This window comes from Antechinus flavipes, chromosome 2 (genome assembly GCF_016432865.1).
Source record: "Antechinus flavipes isolate AdamAnt ecotype Samford, QLD, Australia chromosome 2, AdamAnt_v2, whole genome shotgun sequence".
Lineage (NCBI taxonomy): Eukaryota > Metazoa > Chordata > Mammalia > Dasyuromorphia > Dasyuridae > Antechinus > Antechinus flavipes.
In genome coordinates, this window is record NC_067399.1 from 365322902 (window position 1) to 365343315 (window position 20414).

At 32.1% G+C, this 20414-nt stretch overlaps 1 protein-coding gene across 1 annotated transcript in view; it reads right to left on the minus strand.

Annotated features, from left to right (window-relative positions):
* The window catches only part of LOC127549835 (uncharacterized), a 56322-nt gene extending 36277 nt beyond the window's left edge, over nucleotides 1-20045 (minus strand). The window contains exons 1-4 of the mRNA XM_051978214.1: nucleotides 19926-20045; nucleotides 16673-16772; nucleotides 5603-5715; nucleotides 4276-4359 (exon numbers count right to left, since the gene is read on the minus strand). Of these exons, the coding sequence (XP_051834174.1) occupies nucleotides 4276-4359; nucleotides 5603-5715; nucleotides 16673-16751 (276 nt within the window). The 5' untranslated portion in view covers nucleotides 16752-16772; nucleotides 19926-20045. The remainder of the gene's footprint in view (nucleotides 1-4275; nucleotides 4360-5602; nucleotides 5716-16672; nucleotides 16773-19925) is intronic.
* Nucleotides 20046-20414: the final 369 nt, after the last annotated feature.

Consider the following 20414-nt stretch of genomic DNA (forward strand, 5'->3'; position numbering starts at 1 on the left):
CATTAGTGGTCACAAGGCCAAAAAGAAATCTTAGAAGAATTTAAAAACTCAAACAAAGAAAAATTAGGAAAAAAATACAAGTAATCTAAGAAAAATATGAAAAGAAATCTAACTGATTCGAAAAGATACAAAATTTTAAGGAAGAAAATAACTCCTTGAAAACCAGAATGAGGTAAATGGAATCCAATAACATTATCAAACATGAAGAAATAATAAAACTAGAAAACAAATAGAAAAGAATATGAAACATCCCATTAGAAAAACAGTGGATCTGTAAAACACAAGGAGAGGCAATATAAGAATTATCAGACTACCTAAAAGTTATGATAAAAAAAACTATGGATGGAAAAAAAAAATAAAAGAAATTATTAAGGAAAATTACCCTGAAGTTCTAGAACAAGAAGGTAAAATAAAAATACTAAGAAATCACTAACCACCACCTGAAAAAAATCCTAGGGATGTCATAACCAAGTTTCAAAATTCCCAGGTTAAAGAGAAAATATTGTAAACAAAAAGAAAAAAAATACACAATATAAATACTATCAGGAAAGAATCAGAATTTCACAAGGCCTGACAACTGTAGGTCTTGGAACATAGTATTTCAAAGAACAAAAGAGCTAGGGTTGCATCCAATACCAACAATCAGGAAAAACTGATTATAATCCTGAATGAAAAAAAAAAAGGATATTCGATGAATTGAAAGAATTTCAGGTATTTGTTATAAAAAGATCAGAACTGAATGAAAAATTCAACATAACATATCCAGAAGAAATATAAGGATATCATTAAAAACTATTTATAATGCATTGATAAAGGTTAAACTGTTTACTTATAACAAATGAAAATGTTACCAGTATTTTTAAAATTATCATTAATACTAAGTTAGTTTGAAAGAAAGATTGTAGCTAAGTTGTATATGATAGGGTGATTCTAAAAAAGCAAAATTAGGAAAAGGTAAAAAGGAGCAATTATCACTTAAAACCGAGTTAAAGGAAGAACTAGTATAGAGGAAACCGGTAGGATAGGGACCTGATAATGTTGGAACCTTATTCTCATCTGGGTTGAAGAGAAGAAACAAAGTATATATCTGAAGAGATTTAGAAATCTTTTGATTTCTAGAGAGATGAAAGAACTAGGGGAATAAGATAGGGGAGGGATAAGATACAGAATAAGATTAAAATGGTGGGAAGAGAAGATAAGGGAAAGAGTTTTATGAGGGTGGGAGAAATAAGGAATGAGAGGGGAAAAAATAAGATAACAGAGATAAGGGTAAAAAGAGAGGCTATGAAGGAAAATAGTGGGTAAAAATAAGATGAAGGGAAATTCGCAAATAGTAATTATAACTTGGAATGTGAATGGGACAAATTCATCTAAAAAATGGAAATGGATTGAAGAAGGGATTAAAAGTCAGAATCCAATAGAAATTGTTTGAAAGAAGCACATTAAAGAATGAGAGATACATATAGAGTAAAAAAGAGACAAAGTAGAATTTATCACACTTCAGCTGATGTAAAAAAGGTAAGGCGGCAATTATGATCTCAAACAGTTATGTGTAAACAGATTTAATTAAAAGAAATATACAGGGTAACTATATTTTAATTATATACTTTAATAAAGTACCTTTAATAAAAGGTACTATGAATAATAAAGCAATATAAATACTGAACCTATATATACCAAATAATCTAGCATCTAAATTTTGAAAAGAAAAATTAATTGAAATCAAATGATGATAGTACTACTATACTACATTTCTATTACACTACACTACATTATATTATATATTTGTAATAGTAGAGGACTTTAATCTTCCCCTCTCAGAACTAGATAAATCTAATATAAAAATAAATAAGAAAGGAGTTAAGGAAGTGAACATTTTTTTTAGATAAATAATATGATAGATATCTGGAGAGAATAGAATGGAAATAGAAAGGAATGCATCATTTCCTCAGTTCTTTATAATGCCTTTTACAAAGACTGACCACATAGTAAAACATGAAAATATTATGTTAGAAATAGAAAAGCAGAAATATTAGATACATCTTTTTCAGATCACAATACAATAAAAATTATATTTAATAAGGGAATTAAAGAAACAGATTAAAAACTGAAGATTAAACAACCTAATTCTAAAGAATGAGTGGGTTAAAAAACATATTATAGAAAATAATCAACAATTTCATTTTTTAAAAATGACAATAATGAGACAACATAACAAAATCTATGGAATATAGCAAAAGCAGTGATTAGAGAAAAATTTCTCTCTCTAAATTATTATATCAATAAAATAGAGAAAGGGCAGACTACAAAACTGAGTAGGCAATTAAAAAATAGAAAAAAGAACAAATTAAAAATCTCTAATTAAACACGAAATTAAAAATTCTAAAAAGAGTTTAAAAAAATTCCACTGAAATTAATAAATAAAACTAGGAGTTACTGTTAAGAAAAAAAAACCAAATAAAATAAACAATTGGTTAATTTGATTTTTAAACAGGAGAAGAAAACCAAATCACTAGTATTAAGAATAAAAAGTGTGAATATACCACAAATGAAGAGGAAATTAAAATTGTTTGCCAATAAATTTAACAACTTAAGTGGAATAAAAGGATATGTTAAAATATATATATATATATATAAATTGATTAGATTAGGAGAAAATAGAACACTCAAACAGATTTAAAAAAAAAATAAGTTGAACAGACCATAAATGACATCCTAAGAGAGAAGCAACAAGATCAGATGGATTTATAAGTAAAAATCTACCAAATATTTAAAGATCAACTAATTTCAATGATAAATAAATCTCTAGGACTGGGGAGGAAAGAAGAGGGGGAAAATTACACAATGATTTTGTTGTACATTTGAAAGGATTAGCAAATTGCACAAAGATTTTCAGTTTCATATGCAATCCTTTTTTTTTCATTCTACTATGTTATGGAAATGTGTATTTTATTCCATAAATTTAAAATAAGATTAAAAAAAAAAAAAAACTACTAAAAGAGTCTTTTTTTTTCCATGAAAAGTAGCCATTACATTTCCCAGCTTAAAGACAGTTTGATGAGTTAATGGTAAAATGATAGATCAAATCCAGAAAGATCCTTGCAAACTAGTTGGCCCCAACTACTTATTTTCACTGAGTATGAAACAGAATATGACAACAAAAGTGAAATGGCCTGTACATTTCTCTTTACCTAACCAAAATACAACTCATCTTTGCTCAGCCTTTGCTCAAATAGCTTTACCCTATTCTTGAAGCTTTTCTTGCTCCATTGGTCTTTTCCTTCCCAGAGTCACTGGTGTCCTCATATAGTAGTTGAATGAATAAAGAAATGATTGAATGCTGGATATAGCTGCTTATTTAATGAAAGTCAGATTAAACATAGGTTGAGGAAAAAGACCAATGAATTATCTCCAGGAATGTTTATCTTCTTCTGTATTTGTGCATGAATGAGATCATGGTATTGAATTAATATTTAACTTTTGTGGATATAATATTCACTATTGATCCAGATGTGCCATGGCCCAGGATCAATCCTAATGCTATTCAGTGACAGAGACTCTCTCATTGTCACAATAAGAGCTACCTTATTAAATGAGAGACCATCAAAGCTTCTCTGAGAAGACTATTAACATACATCTCAAGAAGACACTGCATATATCTTATATGTACATGATTACTTATATGTTGCCCCTCTCATTGGAATGTGTCTTCCATGAGAACAGAATCTCTGTTTTTACTTTTCTTTTTATGTCAAGCACTTGATACAGTGTCTGGCAAATATATTATAAATGTTCAATAAATGTTCACTGAGATACTTAGTTTTTTTTTTTGTTTTAATGATTTAAAAAATTTTAATTTTAATGGTTTTTTAAAAAAAATGTGTAAGAAGACATTGGAGAATTTTACCTTAATATTCAATTTGATTCAATTTGATTCAACTGCTCCATCTGTCACTATATCTAACACTTACATGTTACTTATCTAATTATATTTGCTTGCCTCTGAAATTTAGATAAAAACACACAATCAAATGTGATCCACTTTCTAGAGGAGCATTAACTTTGAGATCACTACGAATAATAGAGAAGTACTTATCAACTAAGCATAATTTGAACCTTAATTCTCAGGCTGAGAATAAGGAATTTTATTTGAATAATTCAGTTTGAAAATTCTTCATTAAGAATACACTTATAAAATGTGGTGATTTAAAAATTATTATGGCATGGATTCAATAGTCCAAGGATTTACTCCCATTTGATCAATTTTAAACTTACTTCAAAGTTGCCTGTCTCTGTTGATGGAGAGCTTCTCAGTAATTTCATATTTTTCTCAGCAATGGAGACAAAGGATTTTGTTTGCTACAAATTTAAAAAATTTGAAATATGGAACTACATTATAGAAATAGATATTTTAAGACTAATAACAAAAATGAACTTCTACTACAAGTGGAATAGAACACATCTCTAATTGAGTATAAGTAAAATGTTAATTTTAACATTTTTAAAATGTTATCTAACCAATTATAAGCAAAACCGATTATAAGTAAAATGTTAAATCTAACTGGTAGGTTGACAAAATAAATTAATTTTGTTCTTAGAAGAAAACTTACTACCCTGAAGAGAATCATGTAGATTAAGTGGTTTATGGCAACATATGGTTGAAATCCTATATTGGTTTGAAAAGAAAAATAGTAAGATGCTTACTAGATAATGATTATTATCAATCTATTATTAGATATTATTAATGATACTTTCATAATTTCTGTCCAATTACTTTTACTATAATTATACAGGTTGATTTTATTGTGCCAAAGTCAGTTTAGTATAAAATGGCTCAGAAATCCTACAATCTAACTGCTAAATTTATCTGCATCATAGTAATTGTTTTGGACAAATTTATTTTATGAGATTTCAAAATAAAAGAAGTAAAACTAGGACTCATTCATCTTAAATCAGCTAATAATGCAAAGCAGATAAACAATCATGGCATAGAGGCACCTATTTATAAAAAAGAAATTTACAATGCTACTTTAAAGGAATACAAATATTTGTGTCAAAAGGAAAAGATATAAAAATTAAATAGGGGATTCTTTAATCATTAGAGAAATTCCTATGGTCCTTGGAAGGTATTTGGAGTATCCGAGTTGGACCAGTAATTGGAAAAAAAGCATATGGTTTACAAAGGACATATTGCCTTCAAAGTAGTATAATATTTGTATATATGCATATACACACACACACATATAAAACTATATGTGTATGTGTGTGTGTGTGTGTGTGTATACTTGAGTATCACGAATGACAATATTCATTAGAAACAGTTCATCTTCCATCTCTTCTCAAGAAGGTTTTTAAAAATTAATTTACTATCTTTTTTCTTGGGGAAAATCCTATCATTTGGTCATAGAAGTTATTGGGAAAATAATTCACTTTTCAAAAACTCATAGACAACTTTGCTGTACAGAATCTCATAAAAAAATTGAGGCTTACTCTGCAATTTCTTTCTCGCCAACTCTAAACTTCAAATTACCTTTAAATCCCTCTTTTGTTGTAATCACAAAGGAAGAGACTACCTTCTCCTTATTCATGTCAACTCACTTACTTGATCCCTTGGTTCTATCACTTCTTCTCTCCACTGCATTTCTGTCTTTTCAATAGTGTTCATTCTTGCCCTAATTTTTAATCTCTCTTTATCCACTGCCTCAGTTATCATATCTAGAAGAAAAGAATGAAAGCAGAAAGTTATTCCAGAATAATTCTCAGGGAGCCCATTTCAAAATTGACCATACAAACCATTACTAAACAAAAAGCTTAAGTTCAACCTTAGCTAAACATAATGATTACATTTCTTTTAATATTGTCTAAATGGCAAAAATTTAATTCATTTGGTTGTTCAGCTTACATGCCAGCACTTTTGTTTGTCTCTTTGGTTTTCAAGAGATAATCTAAAAACCAAATCTGCATTGTGCACCATTTTCTTCTTCTTTTTGAAGGAATCAGAAAGCTGGAGAGAAGAGAAAGATAAGAAAAGAACTACATACATCTAGATATAGCAAGAGGAAAAAGTTCCAGAACTCCAGAAAGAACATATAAACCAAACTCAGGTAGGAAGATTGGATCAGAGAATGAAAACACGAAAGGGAGAGATCCAGGAAAAATAAAGAGAGAACAAGAATATAAAAGAACCATAGAAAGTTAGAGCCAAAGACAGAAAATCACAGAACCACAGAAGCCTGTTGATAGTGTCAGTCAATGGTAAAAAGAGAGAAACTAGGAACAGCTAGTTAGTATAGTGGATAGACCACTATCCTGAAGTCAGGAGGAGCTGAGTTCAAATCTGACCTAGGACAATTAACGTTTTCTAGTCCCTTAACCCCAATTGGGGTTAATCCCCCAAGATCCTCCAGAGAGGTAGTCCGGACACTACAGAGTAGTTTATTTCATTATTTATTTTTTTCCTTGGCAATTGAACTTACTTATTTTTCTTGTGTTTGCTCTTTTGGATGTTTGCAAGTTGAATTTCTGGCTTAGCTCTGTCTTTGTTCTCCATTTTCCTTTTCTTTCATTGAATTATATTACAAGGCTTTGCTTCACAAGGTGTAATATTACTAATATCTACCAGTGCTTCCTTACAACATAGTTTAGGCTTAAGCTTCTTCCTTCTTTCCTTTGCCAGATAATAGTCTTCCCTAAAAAAGGACAAAATTGACCCATATGACCTGACTGGTTTATGCTTCCTTTCAGAATCTTCTTTCTCTCCTACCTCAACATGGGACCAGGTATCTTCTCTTTTCTTTTTGTGACAGGAATTAACTTTTCCTAAAAAGAAACATATTTCTCTAGGATCTTATTGGCCTCATCTTCCCTGATGTGGCTTTCTGATTACCTAAGAGCAAAAAGTCTCCAAACTTGATGAGTGCTTCAGTGACTCTAAGTCAACAAATTTTGTCCAAATGATTTGTAGATCATATATGTTTCCATAAGGAGGCAGAGGAGGCTGCATCTACCAAAGCTAATGTTACCGTATCCATATTGCATATCTTTGCTGTGCTGGGGCAAAGTAATTATTCTTTTTTGTTAACTGTTTAATGACTTATAAGTGCCTCATTTTGTTCCAAAATTGACCTTGAAGTAAATGCTAATGTTAGATCAGTCTCTAACAATTTTTTATTGCTCAAAAGTTGGGCTCTTCTTCTTTTTGATACATATTATTCTATGGCTTCTAGTGGTTGTTGAATATTTTCCTGTTAGGCAAATGTTCTTTCCTTTATATTTGGACAGCCAAGAAGCTGCCTACAGAATCAATCATTAGAACTGGTGAATTTAAACACTATGTGTCAAATTTTGAAGTGTATAATTTTCTGAAGGTGGTTTATAGATTTTATTGGTTGATACTTCCTATTCCGTATTCAGAAGTTCTGGGCAGTTTTTAAAACTACTAATTTCCTGAATTATAGTATTTGTTTTTTTCAATTTATAATGTTCTTTGGAAAAACTATGACTCCTAAGTTGTCTTTAGAAATCCTGTCTTTGAGATAGGTAATCTATTAAGATATCATGCATTTCTTGATATTTGTGGAAATATGTATAGAGGAATTATACATGTTTAACATATATTGAATCACTTGCCGATGGGGGAGTGGAGTGGAAGAGAAAGAAAAAAAATTAGAACACAGGGTTTTATAGGGGTGAATGTCAAAAATTATCCATATATATATATGTTTTTTGAAAACAGAAAGATATAATTTTTAAAAAGATATCATGCATTCTTCATAACATTATTTCTTTTTGTTTCTACTAGATTTCCCTTTTATTAAATAGTTTTGTATTCTAAATTCATCTTGCTTTTTTGTAAAAACTTGACACCAGGATTCAACTTTTCCCAATTTGCTACTTGTTTTTGCTTTGAAAACTATAAATTCTTTCTTAATTTCTTTAATAATTGAATTTATTTCTCTTGAACCATCCAGGGATTTCTTGTTTTTCCAAGCTCTTTTAAGATTCCATATGGTTCTGAATTTCACTGAACATTAGTTTACTTTCCTTTGCCTTATTATATTTGTTAAGTGAATTTGAATTCTCTTTGAGGATTTAGTAGTCATTTCCACTTCTAATTTTAGGATTCTCTATTGATTTATTGGCTTGTGCATTAGAATTTTAATAGCATTTTATCTTAAAATATCTGGTGTTTCAGGCATTTTGCATTACATGTTTCAATTGGGCATCTAAGTGGTATGGTAAATGGAGCACTGTGCCTGGAATCAGGAAGATTTGAGTTCAAATCTGATCCTAGAAACTTACTGAGTTATTCTCAGTAAGTCATTTAACTTCTGTCTCAGTTTCTTCATAAACAAAATGAGGATAATACTAACATCTATTTCCCATAGTTTTTGTGAGGATCAAAGAAGATAATATCTGTAAAGCAATTAGCCTGGCATATAGTAGGCACTTAACAAATGTTTCCATCCTTCCTTTCTTGCATGGTGGTTACAATACTGAGGCTGAACTATAAAGCCACCTCAGTCTCTTCTTTGGGATTTACATTTTCTGGATTCAGACTTTAAGTAGCTTCTAAAGGATAAGACTGGCCTTGGCTAGGTTTCAGCCTTCCTGTCTTCAGTGAATGCTGACACTTTGCTCTTGTTTTTCCTTTTAACTTTCATAATTTTCTTTATTTCTCCCTTATTTTATGGCATGAGGACTGTAAGGAGGATGTTCATTCTGTATCCTAGGGTTTTCTAACTTAGAGATGACTATAAATAGAAACTGGACCAATTTTTCCCATGTTCCTAACCTGGCTGGACAGAATCAGAATCTGTCTTGTGGATTGTATTACACTCCACAACAGGAGTTTCTACTGTAGGAGATCTCATTCAGAGTCTCAGGAATAAGCTGAATTTTTGTCTGGGTCTCCATAATGGAAGCTGGTAGGAAGAAATCTTGAATGAATTCTTTAAGAATTAATGTTGTCTGTTGTGAATTGATAAGATTTGTTGGAATTTTCTCTTGTCCTGTGAATTCGGCCAAATTTTCTCTGTAGCACAAAAATCCTCTTTGTGCCTATGTTGAGGGAAATGCCTAGTCTGTCATTTCATTGGAAATACAATGAGAAAGTCATCCTATCTTTCTTAGTTCATATATTGGTCATCTTTTGGCTAGATTATCACTTTAAGTCTTCACTGCACGAAATTAGGCATGGACCCACACTTAACACCATATACCAAGATAAGATCAAAATGGGTCCATGACCTAGGCATAAAGAATGAGATTATAAATAAATTAGAGGAACATAGAATAGTTTATCTCTCAGACTTGTGGAGGAGAAAGAAATTTGTGACCAAAGATGAACTAGAGACCATTACTGATCACAGAATAGAAAATTTCGATTACATCAAATTAAAAAGCCTTTGTACAAATAAAACTAATGCAAACAAGATTAGAAGGGAAGCAACAAACTGGGAAAACATTTTCACAGTTAAAGGTTCTGATAAAGGCCTCATTTCCAAAATATATAGAGAACTGACTCAAATTTATAAGAAATCAAGCCATTCTCCAATTGATAAATGGTCAAAGGATATGAACAGACAATTTTCAGAGGATGAGATTGAAACTATTACCACTCATATGAAAGAGTGTTCCAAATCATTATTGATCAGAGAAATGCAAATTAAGACAACTCTGAGATACCACTACACACCTGTCAGATTGGCTAAGATGACAGGAAAAAATAATGATGAATGTTGGAGGGGATGCGGGAAAACTGGGACACTAATGCATTGTTGGTGGAGTTGTGAACGAATCCAACCATTCTGGAGAGCAATCTGGAATTATGCCCAAAAAATTATCAAATTGTGCATACCCTTTGATCCAGCAGTGTTTCTATTGGGCTTATATCCCAAAGAAATACTAAAGGAGGGAAAGGGACCTGTATGTGCCAAAATGTTTGTAGCAGCCCTGTTTGTAGTGGCTAGAAACTGGAAAATGAATGGATGCCCATCAATTGGAGAATGGCTGGGTAAATTGTGGTATATGAATGTTATGGAATATTATTGTTCTGTAAGAAATGACCAGCAGGATGAATACAGAGAGGACTGGCGAGACTTACATGAGCTGATGCTAAGTGAAATGAGCAGAACCAGGAGATCATTATACACTTCGACAACGATATTGTATGAGGACATATTTTGATGGAAGTGGATTTCTTTGACAAAGAGACCTGAGTTTCAATTGATAAATGACGGACAAAAGCAGCTACACCCAAAGAAAGAACACTGGGAAACGACTGTAAACTATCTGCATTTTTGTTTTTCTTCCCGGATTATTTATACCTTCTGAATCCAATTCTCCCTACGCAACAAGAGAACTGTTCGGTTCTGCAAACATATATTGTATCTAGGATATACTGCAACATATCCAACATATAAAGGACTGCTTGCCATCTAGGGGAGGGGGTGGAGGGAGGGAGGGGAAAAAAAAAATCAGAACAAAAACGAGTGTCAATTTAATGTAATTATTAAATAAAAAATTAAAAAAAAAAAAAAGTCTTCACTGCACCATGATACCCTGACAAAAGTACTTTCCCTTAAATACACATCTGATCATGTGACTATCCTATTCAATCAACTACAGTGATTTCCCATAGAAGCTTATACTGCCTATAGAATTAAAACAAAACAAAACAAACAAACAAACAAAAAAAAAAACACCCTAAAACTCTGTTTAGCTTTTAAAGGTCAATATAATCTGCTCCCATCTTACATTTCTTGATTTACTGGGCATTATATTATCTTTCCCATACAACTTCAATTCAACCAAATTGGACTTATTTCTGTTCCTCACACATTCTTTGCTTTGGTTATTCCATCTGACACAAATGTTCTCATTCCTTCATTCTACTTTACAATCACCCTTTTCCCTTCAAACATAATTTTTTACATGATGATTTTGCTGATCTCCCAATTACTAGTAGTCCTTTCCCTAAACTATCTTAAATTGTTGTACTGAAGTAGCTGGTAATACAATAGATAGAGTGCTAGGCCTAGAATCAGGAAAATCTGATATCAAATCTAGGTTTAGACATTTCCTAAGAGTGTGACCGTGGACAAGTGATTAAAATCTCTATTTGCCTCAGTTTTCTCAATTGTAAGAATATCTCTACTCCTTCAATTCATTCTAAAAACATGTGCATCTTTCATCTTTTTTATGTAAAAATCTGATCTAATTTATTGTTGTTGTTATTCAGTCATTCAGTCACATAAGACTCTTTGTGCCTCATGGATCATAGCACTCCAGGCCCTTCTGTCCCTACTAACTCCTAAAATATGTCCAAGTTCATATTTTAACTTCCATGACACTATCTGTCCATTTCCTCCTCTGCTGTTCCCTCTTCCTCTTGCCTTTAATTTTTCTCAATATCAGGATCTTTTACAACTTCTGTCTTCTCAAAATGTGATTAAAGTATTTAAGTTTCAGCTTCTGTACTGTCTTTCCAGGGAACAGTCTGAGTTAATTCCTTTAAGTAATGACTGATGTGATCTCCTTGCTGCCCAAGAACTCAAAAATCTTCTCCAGCACTACAATTCAAAAGTGCCGATTTTATAGCACTCAGCTTTCCTTACAGTTCAATTCTCACATTGCTATTGAAAAAAACACAGCTTTGACTATTCGGGTTTTGTTGGCAGGGTGATGTTATGTTGTTTCTCTAGTCAGATCTTTATAAGGGTTCTCTATTATCTGCTGACTAATGTCAAAATTCATAGTATATTGTGGTTCTTTTATTCTCCTAAAGCAATTGAGGTTAAGTGACTTGCTCAGTGTCACACAGCTAGAAAATATTAAGTGTCTGAGTTTGAATTTGAACTTAGGTCTTCCTGACTTTTAGGTTGCTGCTCTATCCACTGCACCATCTAACTACCCCTCATGATTCTTTTTTAAAAACTTTATTCTGACAAACATTTTAAAATAAAATAAATATGTAGAATATAAAACAATGATTGAAGGGAAACAATAGTATGGTAAGAACACAAAAGCACACCCTTCATTTGACAATTTATCCATTAATAAAAGAATACCGGAGTCTTCTAGGAGTAGAGCCAAGATGGTGGAGACAATACATGTTTCTCTCTGACCTTCTTTACAACTCTCACAATAATTACAAAATCCAGCCTCTGAATTAGCTCTGTATGGACAGAACCCACAAATATTGGGGGTGCAACAAATTATTAGCAGAAGATAATTTCAAAGATCACCAAAAAAGGTCTGTTTCAATTGGAAATGGGAGGGAGGCAGCCAGGGCAACCCATACATATACCAGCATAGACAGCTCAGAGTCCTGGGGCAGAGAATTTACAGGAGGGAACAGACCAGAAAAGATCTGTTTCAATCAGAAACAGGAGAGAGACAATGAGGCCTGGGCAGCTGACCACAAATGCAATCACAGACACCTCAGAGTCCCGAAGCAGTGCAGTCTCAGGGTGCCTGAGCAATCTCTGACCACAAACATCAGGGTGGACAGCACAAAGCCTTGGGGCATTGCTAATGACTCCATGTGGCAGACCCAGCATCAGGAGTGAATCAGCACTTACCCAGTGCAGCTGCAGTCACTTGGAGAACCTTTCCCACCCTAAAGGCAGACCTTAAAGTTAAAGTATTTAAAAAACGAGTAAAAAAGTAAAGAGGACTATAACAATTGACAGCTTTTATGGCAAAAGAGAAGAACAGATTTCTCCTGAGGAGACTAAAGGTAGATTGTCTCCAAATGAAGCTCCAAAAGGTGATATAACCTGGTCCTCATCATACAAGGCTCTCCTAGAAGAACTTAGAAAGGATCTTAAAAGAGAGTTAGAGGAAAAATGGGGAAAGGAAATGAAAGCCTTGCAAGAAAGTTTGGAAAAGGCAACACAAAATAGAAATAGTGAAATGGAAAAAGCATATAACTCAATAAAAGATAGATTTGATAAACTGGAAAAAAGAAAGCAACTCACAGAAAAACATAATTAGTAAAACAGAAAAAGAAAATAACTTCTTAAAAAACAAAATTTGTGAAATGGAAAAAGTAAACAACTCCTTAAAAAAACAGAATTTATAAAATGGAAAAAATTCCATAGAATAAAACAACTCATTCAAAAATTCAATTGAACAAATACAAAAAGAAGTAAAATAACTAAATGAAGAAACTAACACATTGAAATTTAGAACTGAACAAATGTAAATGAATGACCCAATAAGGCAACAAGAATCAGTCAAACAAAACAAAAAAAATTTTAAAATAGAAAAAAAAAGTAAACTATCTAATGGGGAAAACAACTGACCTGGAAAATAGATCTAGGATAGACAATCAAAGGATTATTGGATTACCTGAAATACATGATAAAAAACAAAAAGAGCCTAGACACTATCTTTCAGGAAATCATCAAAGAGAACTGCCTGGATATCACAGAAACAGAAGGTAAAATGACCATGAAAGAATTCACTGAAGGCGTCCTGAAAGAGATCCCAAAATTAAAATTCTAAAAATAAAAGGAGAGCTCAATAAAATTGAAACTAAAAAAAACTACTGAATTAATAAATAAAACTAAGAGTTGGTTTTATGAAAAAAACAACAAAATAGATAAACCTTTAGTTAATTTGATTAAAAAAAGGAAAGAGGAAAATCAAATTGTTGTCTTAAAAATGAAAAGAGAGAACTATCCATCAATGAAGAGGAAACTAGAGCAATTTCTCCTTTTATTTTTAGAATTTCAAGTTTGGTATTTGATTGGGGGGTTTTAATTTGTTTTGTTTCTAGCTTTTTTAGTAGCAAGCCCAACTTACGGATTTTTTTTTTCTCTAATTTTATTCAAGTAAGCCTCTAGAGATATAAAATTTCCTCTTATTACTGCTTTGGCTGCATCCCACAAATTTTGGTATGTTGTCTCATTATTGTCATTTTTTTGAATGAAACTATTGATTGTGTCTATGATTTGCTGTTTCACCCATTCATTGCCCAGATTAACAGAAGAGGAAATAAATCACTTAAATAGTTCCATTTTAGAAAAAGAAATAGAAGAATCTATTAATCAACTCCCTAAGGAAAAATCCCCAGGACAAGATGGATTTACATGTGACTTCTACCAAACATTTAAAGAACAATTAACTCCAATACTATATAAACTATTTGAAAAAATAGGAATGAAGGACTCCTACCAAACTCCTTTTATGATACATATATGGTACTGATGCCTAAGCCAGGTAGGATGAAACAGAAAAAGAAAATTATAGACCAATCTCCTTAATTAATATTGATGCAAAAATCTTAAACAAAATATTAGCAAAGAGATTACAGATAATCATTCCCAGGATAATGCACTATGACCAAGTAGGACTCATACCAGGAACACTGGGCTGGGTCAATATTAGGAAAACTATTGAAATAATTGACTCTCAATAGATGCAGAAAAAGCATTTGATAAAATCCAACATGATTCCTATTGAAAATACTAGCAAGTATAGGAATAAATGGACTTTTCCTTAAAATAGTCAGTAGCATTTATTTAAAACCATTAGCAAGCATCATCTATAATGGGGATAAACTAAAACCATGAAACAATGTTGCCCACTATCACCATTGCTATTCAATATTGTATTAGAAATGCTAGCTTTAGCAATAAGAAAAGAAAAAGAGATTAAAGGAATTAAAATAGGTAATGAGGAAACCAAATTATCACTCTTTGCAGATGATATGATGGTATACTTAGTTATCAAACTGTGCATACTCTTTGATCCAGCAGTGTTTCTACTGGGATTATATCTCAAAGAGATCCTAAAGGAGGAAAAGGGACCCACATGTACAAAGATGTTTGTAGCAGCCCTTTTTGTAGTGGCAAGAAACTGGAAACTGAGTGGATGCCCATCAATTGGAGAATGGCTGAATAAATTATGGTATATGAATGTTATGGAATACTATTTTTCTATAACAAATGATCAGCAGGATGATTTCAGAGAGGCTTAGAGAGACTTACATGAACTGATGCTAAGTAAAAAGAGGAGAACCAGGAGATCATTGTACATAGCAACAAGAAGACTATACGATGATCAATTCTGACAAATGTGGCTCTCTTCAACATTGAGATGATTTGGACCAGTTCCACTTGTGCAGTGATGAAGAGAACCATGTGCAGAGATGAGAGAGAGAACCATGGGAACAGAGGGTGGAACACAGCATAGCATTCTTACTCTCTGTTATTATTTGCTTGCATTTTGTTTCTTTTTTCTCAGTTTTTCTTTTTCTTCCTTATTGATCTTATTTTTTCTTGTGCAATTGGATGGCTATGTGAATATGTATACACATATTGGATCTGGCATGTATTTCAGCATATTTGGCATGTACTGGACTGCCTGCCACTGGGAGGGGATTGTGGGAAGGAAAAAATTTGCAGCAGGGGTTATGCAGAGGTCAATGTTGGAAAAATTACCCATGTATATGGTTTGTGAATAAAAAGATTTAATAATAAAAAAAATACCATTACTATTTGAAGTAATTTAGAAAGTTGATGATAAAAATATGTAAAATAACATCTAAATATATTACAATAAATATAACAAAATATAATTATTTGTAAGAGACAAACATTCACTGATTCCTTTTGGCAATAAATATTCTAATTTATCATCCCCAGAAGTAATATGTCAAATAGAAACATGTTAAGTTTCAAAAACTTTCAGTTTGCATATAATTTGAGAATATTTTCCCCAGTTTCAATCATGACAGCTCAGATTCATTGCTAGTATTCTTTCCTCTGAGAACCTCCAAAAGCAATGCATTAAAACACACACTAAAATCTTCTTAATGCAATTGCTGGACTGCCATTTGCTATTTAAATTTATTTTTATTTATTTTTGCCTGCTTGATTTGTAACTAACACAGTATAATGATTTTCAAAAGAAATAATTTGTCTATGATTGTAAATAACATAGTTTTTTGAATCTAAAAACCACCAATTCTGGCCCAATGGAAGGGCCTTTTTCTATCCAGAAACTATCTCACTGACATTAATTTTAGTAATAAGGCACCCTAATGGCCTTCACCAACTGGTTCAATATAGTGCTGTCTAAGGGAATAGTGTTGCTCAAGTGATGATAGTAACACAATATACTTCAGTCAGAACTCCTGAATATGTCTTATACTCTTTCTCTTTCAAATTTGCTCATAGCATTTCTTACACATGTGGTATTTTTGCCTTTCATCCTTAACTACTAAAGTGAAGCCCAACTTTCAAAAACTAGGTCAAAAGTCACCTCCTCTAAGATTTGCCAAATGGTCCCCCTCGCCACTTATTCACACACACACACACACACACACACACACACACACACACACACACACACAATGCCTCCTTCCTTTTATCAGAAATGATACTTCTCTCCTTGGTTTGAATAGTACTTTGTAATTTTGATCATAAGTTATTCTATATTTTAATTATTTGTGTTTGCAACATATCTCCATTTAGGGTGTAAGCTCCATGAAAAATTTAGATCATTGCTTATTTTTGTGCTTCTCTAAAAACATAGGAGAATGCTATACACATAGTAGTTTCATACTGACACATGGCCAATGAAGTGGATGATATTTTAATAGGATGAAATGAAAAACATTATACCATTTTGAAAGGGTATTCTACCTTGATTATATTACCTTTAGACACTCTTTTAGGACAGCAACATAATAACTTTCTACATCCATTTCCTGGTGATGATTTAATAATACAGCACATTTCAGATGCAATACTTTGAGACTGAAAAAGGAAAAAAAAAACATATCATTTACCTCAGAAAAAGGAAAAAAAACTACCTATGGTTTATCCAAATGCCTTATTTCTTTTAAATTGCTTAAGTTCTGCTGAAAAATAAATATTCTTCCCAAGTCACAGTTTGCATTTGAAGAAATTAGAGAAAATAAATGTTTTAATGTGGTTACAACATAAATAAGTCTCCTTAGAATCAAATGCTGGACAATTTTGATCTGCATTCTCTGTTCATTTCATCAGGCAACTCCATATTTGAGGAAAATAATCCCTTGAATATTAAGTTATGGAATCTCTACACTTAAGAGTCAGTAACTCTTCAGGCCTAGGAGGCCAAAGTTCTAATCTGACTGTGCATGTATGTGTCAGAGATAGGAATGAGGAGAGAAAAGGACAGTAGTAGTCATAAAGAACAGCTGCTTTCTATAGTCTTTAAAATTCACATAAGAGTATGAATGAATTATATAATTTAACATGCAAGTTCATAAAGCAAAGAAGCACAAATGTTATCATTTAAGAATCTACAAAGGAGAAAATTGAGGCTCAGAAAACTCCAGTGTCCCTGATTCAAGAGTGAAACAGGATTCAAACCCATGATTTTCCTTACTAAATCTAACCTTTTTTATACTCCATTCAGGTGCCATTAGGGAAGGTCTTTTGTGGCCAGAATGAAGTCTCAGATATAGTTTATCAAATGGAAATCTACTAGTATTAAAAGCTGCTTTCAAAATATAAATATGCATCCATTATTCCTATATTAGTCTAAATTGCCAGACTTCTCCCTTACTAAAGGAAATCACCAATAGAAGAAATGATAGTTCTATTCAGAAGTAATATGGAGGGTAAATTTAAAATATCTTAATTCTTAAAGACATTAAATGACTATATGGAAGATTATTAAAAAAAAAAAAAAGAATTCTAGATAACCAAGGGTCATTGCAAGAACACTGATGGCTACTAAATAGTAGAAAAGTGTAGAAAAGAACATGGATGAATCTATCACCCATTTTGCCTACTTTTAAGCAAGGTCTCTAGTGGTAAAACACAAATGTAACAAAGTAATAATTATCAAAGTAGTTTTTAAAAATTTTACAGCAATATACCAGTGATCTACAAAGTTGGGGGCCGTGGCCTGGTGCCAAGGTGTGTGATTAAATAATTTAAAAAGTGGGATGACAAGCAGTATAATCCTTCCCCACAATGATCAATCATGGAGTTTCTGCAACAAAACCATACCTCTCAGGGGCAGCTAGCTAGGTGGCACAGAGAATAGAGCTCCAGCCATGAAGTCAGGAGAACCTGAGTTCAAATGTGGTCCCAGACTCTTAACACTTCCTAGCTGTATGATCCTGGGCAAGTCACTTAATCCCAATTGCCAAAAACAAAACAAAACAAAAAAATAATATCTATCCTTATCTTTCAATACTTTACTTTGCCCTTTATTGTACATGCTTCCAAGCTCGCTCTTTCTGTACCAAGTGTCTCCTACTTAGGATCATTGTATCCTATCCCGCCTTGTCACTTTGATCAGCAATGTAGCAAGTGCAGAAAGCACTTCTGAGAGAATAATTATAGAGTAAATCTCAAGTCTCAAAACCCTTTTTGTCTTGAGGGAGACAGAGTCAGTCTCTCAAGATCTGTAATTCCGGATGGTTTGGAATTTATATCTCAAATGCATTATATTATCATAACCCAATCTTTTTCATAACTTCCCTATTTCTGTTGATGGTAACTCCATCCTTCTAGTTGCATTATTTCTAATTCCTCATTCTCATTTACCACACAAATCAAATCAGTGTCCAAATCTTAAATCAAATCAGGATCCAAATCTGGTTGTGTTGCCACAATTTTTTTTTTTTTTGACATTTACCCTATTTCTCTATTCCCAAACTATTAACCTAGTTCAGGCTTTCTTCATTTCTTAATTGGATTATGGCAAGAGTCCCTTGTATTCCTTTGGCTCAAGTGTTTTTCCAACCTGAACCACACTGAACAAAGCTGCCAAAGTAATTTTAATAATTTTATTTAATTTTTCAACATATAAAAATAAATTTTCTTTTTCTCCTATCATCCCCCTGCCCACAAAACTATGTATTCAAGCAAGATAAACTTTCAAATTGGCCATGTCTCAAAATTTAGGTCTTTGCACCTTAAGGCCCTTACCTCTCTGTCAGAGGTAGGTAACATGCTCTAACACTGATCCTCAGAAATTGTGATTGCTTATTATATTCTCAAACTTTTTTCTATGGCATCATACATATATATATATATACACATATATATGTACATATATATAATATAAATACAAATTAAAAATATAATTCTTTTGTTTTATCTCACTTCACTCTATCCATTTTTCTGTGAATTGGTCCTCTTCATCATTTCTTAAAGCACTGTAGTATTCTAAGATATATATTTCTTATGCTTTGTTTATTCATTCTACAACAGATGGGCAATGTCACTCTCCCTCCCCACTAAATACAGAAGAAAATTGTTCAGGATGAAAGGACAAGTTACAAGCTGAACTGATAGAGGGAATATTCATACTGATGACATCACAAGCCACTGCCATAATAAAATTTTGAATTATGTAGCACAATGCCTTCTACATAGCAAGTATTTTATATATGAGGAATTAGTGAAATGCAGGAATAAAATGCTTAGAATTCTTTCCCAGGTCATAACTGATAGTTCATTTCACTGGCTCATATTTTCTCATCAAAAATATACTACTGATGGAATCTTCTATTTTTTCCTGAAAATTACTAATTAAGTTTCTCAGCTCATAGACAGCTTGATAAGTTAATGATAAAATGATAGCTCAAAACTTGAAAGATCCTTATAAACCATCTGGCCTCACTCACTCATTTCAGTGAATGAGAAACAGAACCCATAAATGAAATAGTTTATCCAGTCCTCTTAGCCTAACAAAATATGAAATCTTCTAAGGCTTGGCTCAAGTCCCCTGTCCTTGAAGCTTTTCCTGACCCCAATGATCTTTTCCTCCCCTGAGCTACTCATATCCTCAGAATTATTAATTCATATGGTAGTTGAGTGAATAAAGGAATGACTGAATATTGGATAGTTACTAATATATTTAAAGTCATATAAAGCCTGGGTTGAGGAAAAAGATAAAAAGATTACCTCCCAAGAATCTTTTTCTTCTTCTAAACTTGATGCAGGAACAATTTCATCTGAATATACATAATTACTTGTATTTGGATTTAATTCTCCTTCTGAAGATAATTTTTGTACAGGGGATAAATTAATCTATATTTCATTGAAAAGTAATACCAAAAAAAGCTGTTAATTTGAATTATAAGAATGATTTTAATTAATTTCTTTATTATATTTCTAACATGTTTCTTTTATACATTATAGCACTTTATCTATCTGGTGACCATATCAATATATAAGGTAATAACCAATAAGTAAATCAAAGTAGACATGTTAGAATTATGAAATACAAGACACAAATTAGATGAACTGAAGTTAATATATTTCCAACATTACTCTAATTCAGGTCATCATCACAAATCTCTTAAACTATTGCAATAACTCATAATATATTTTTTCCCTTTTTCAAACTTCTCTCTTCCTCTATCACGATTATGTCACTCCTCTTCCTGGCCA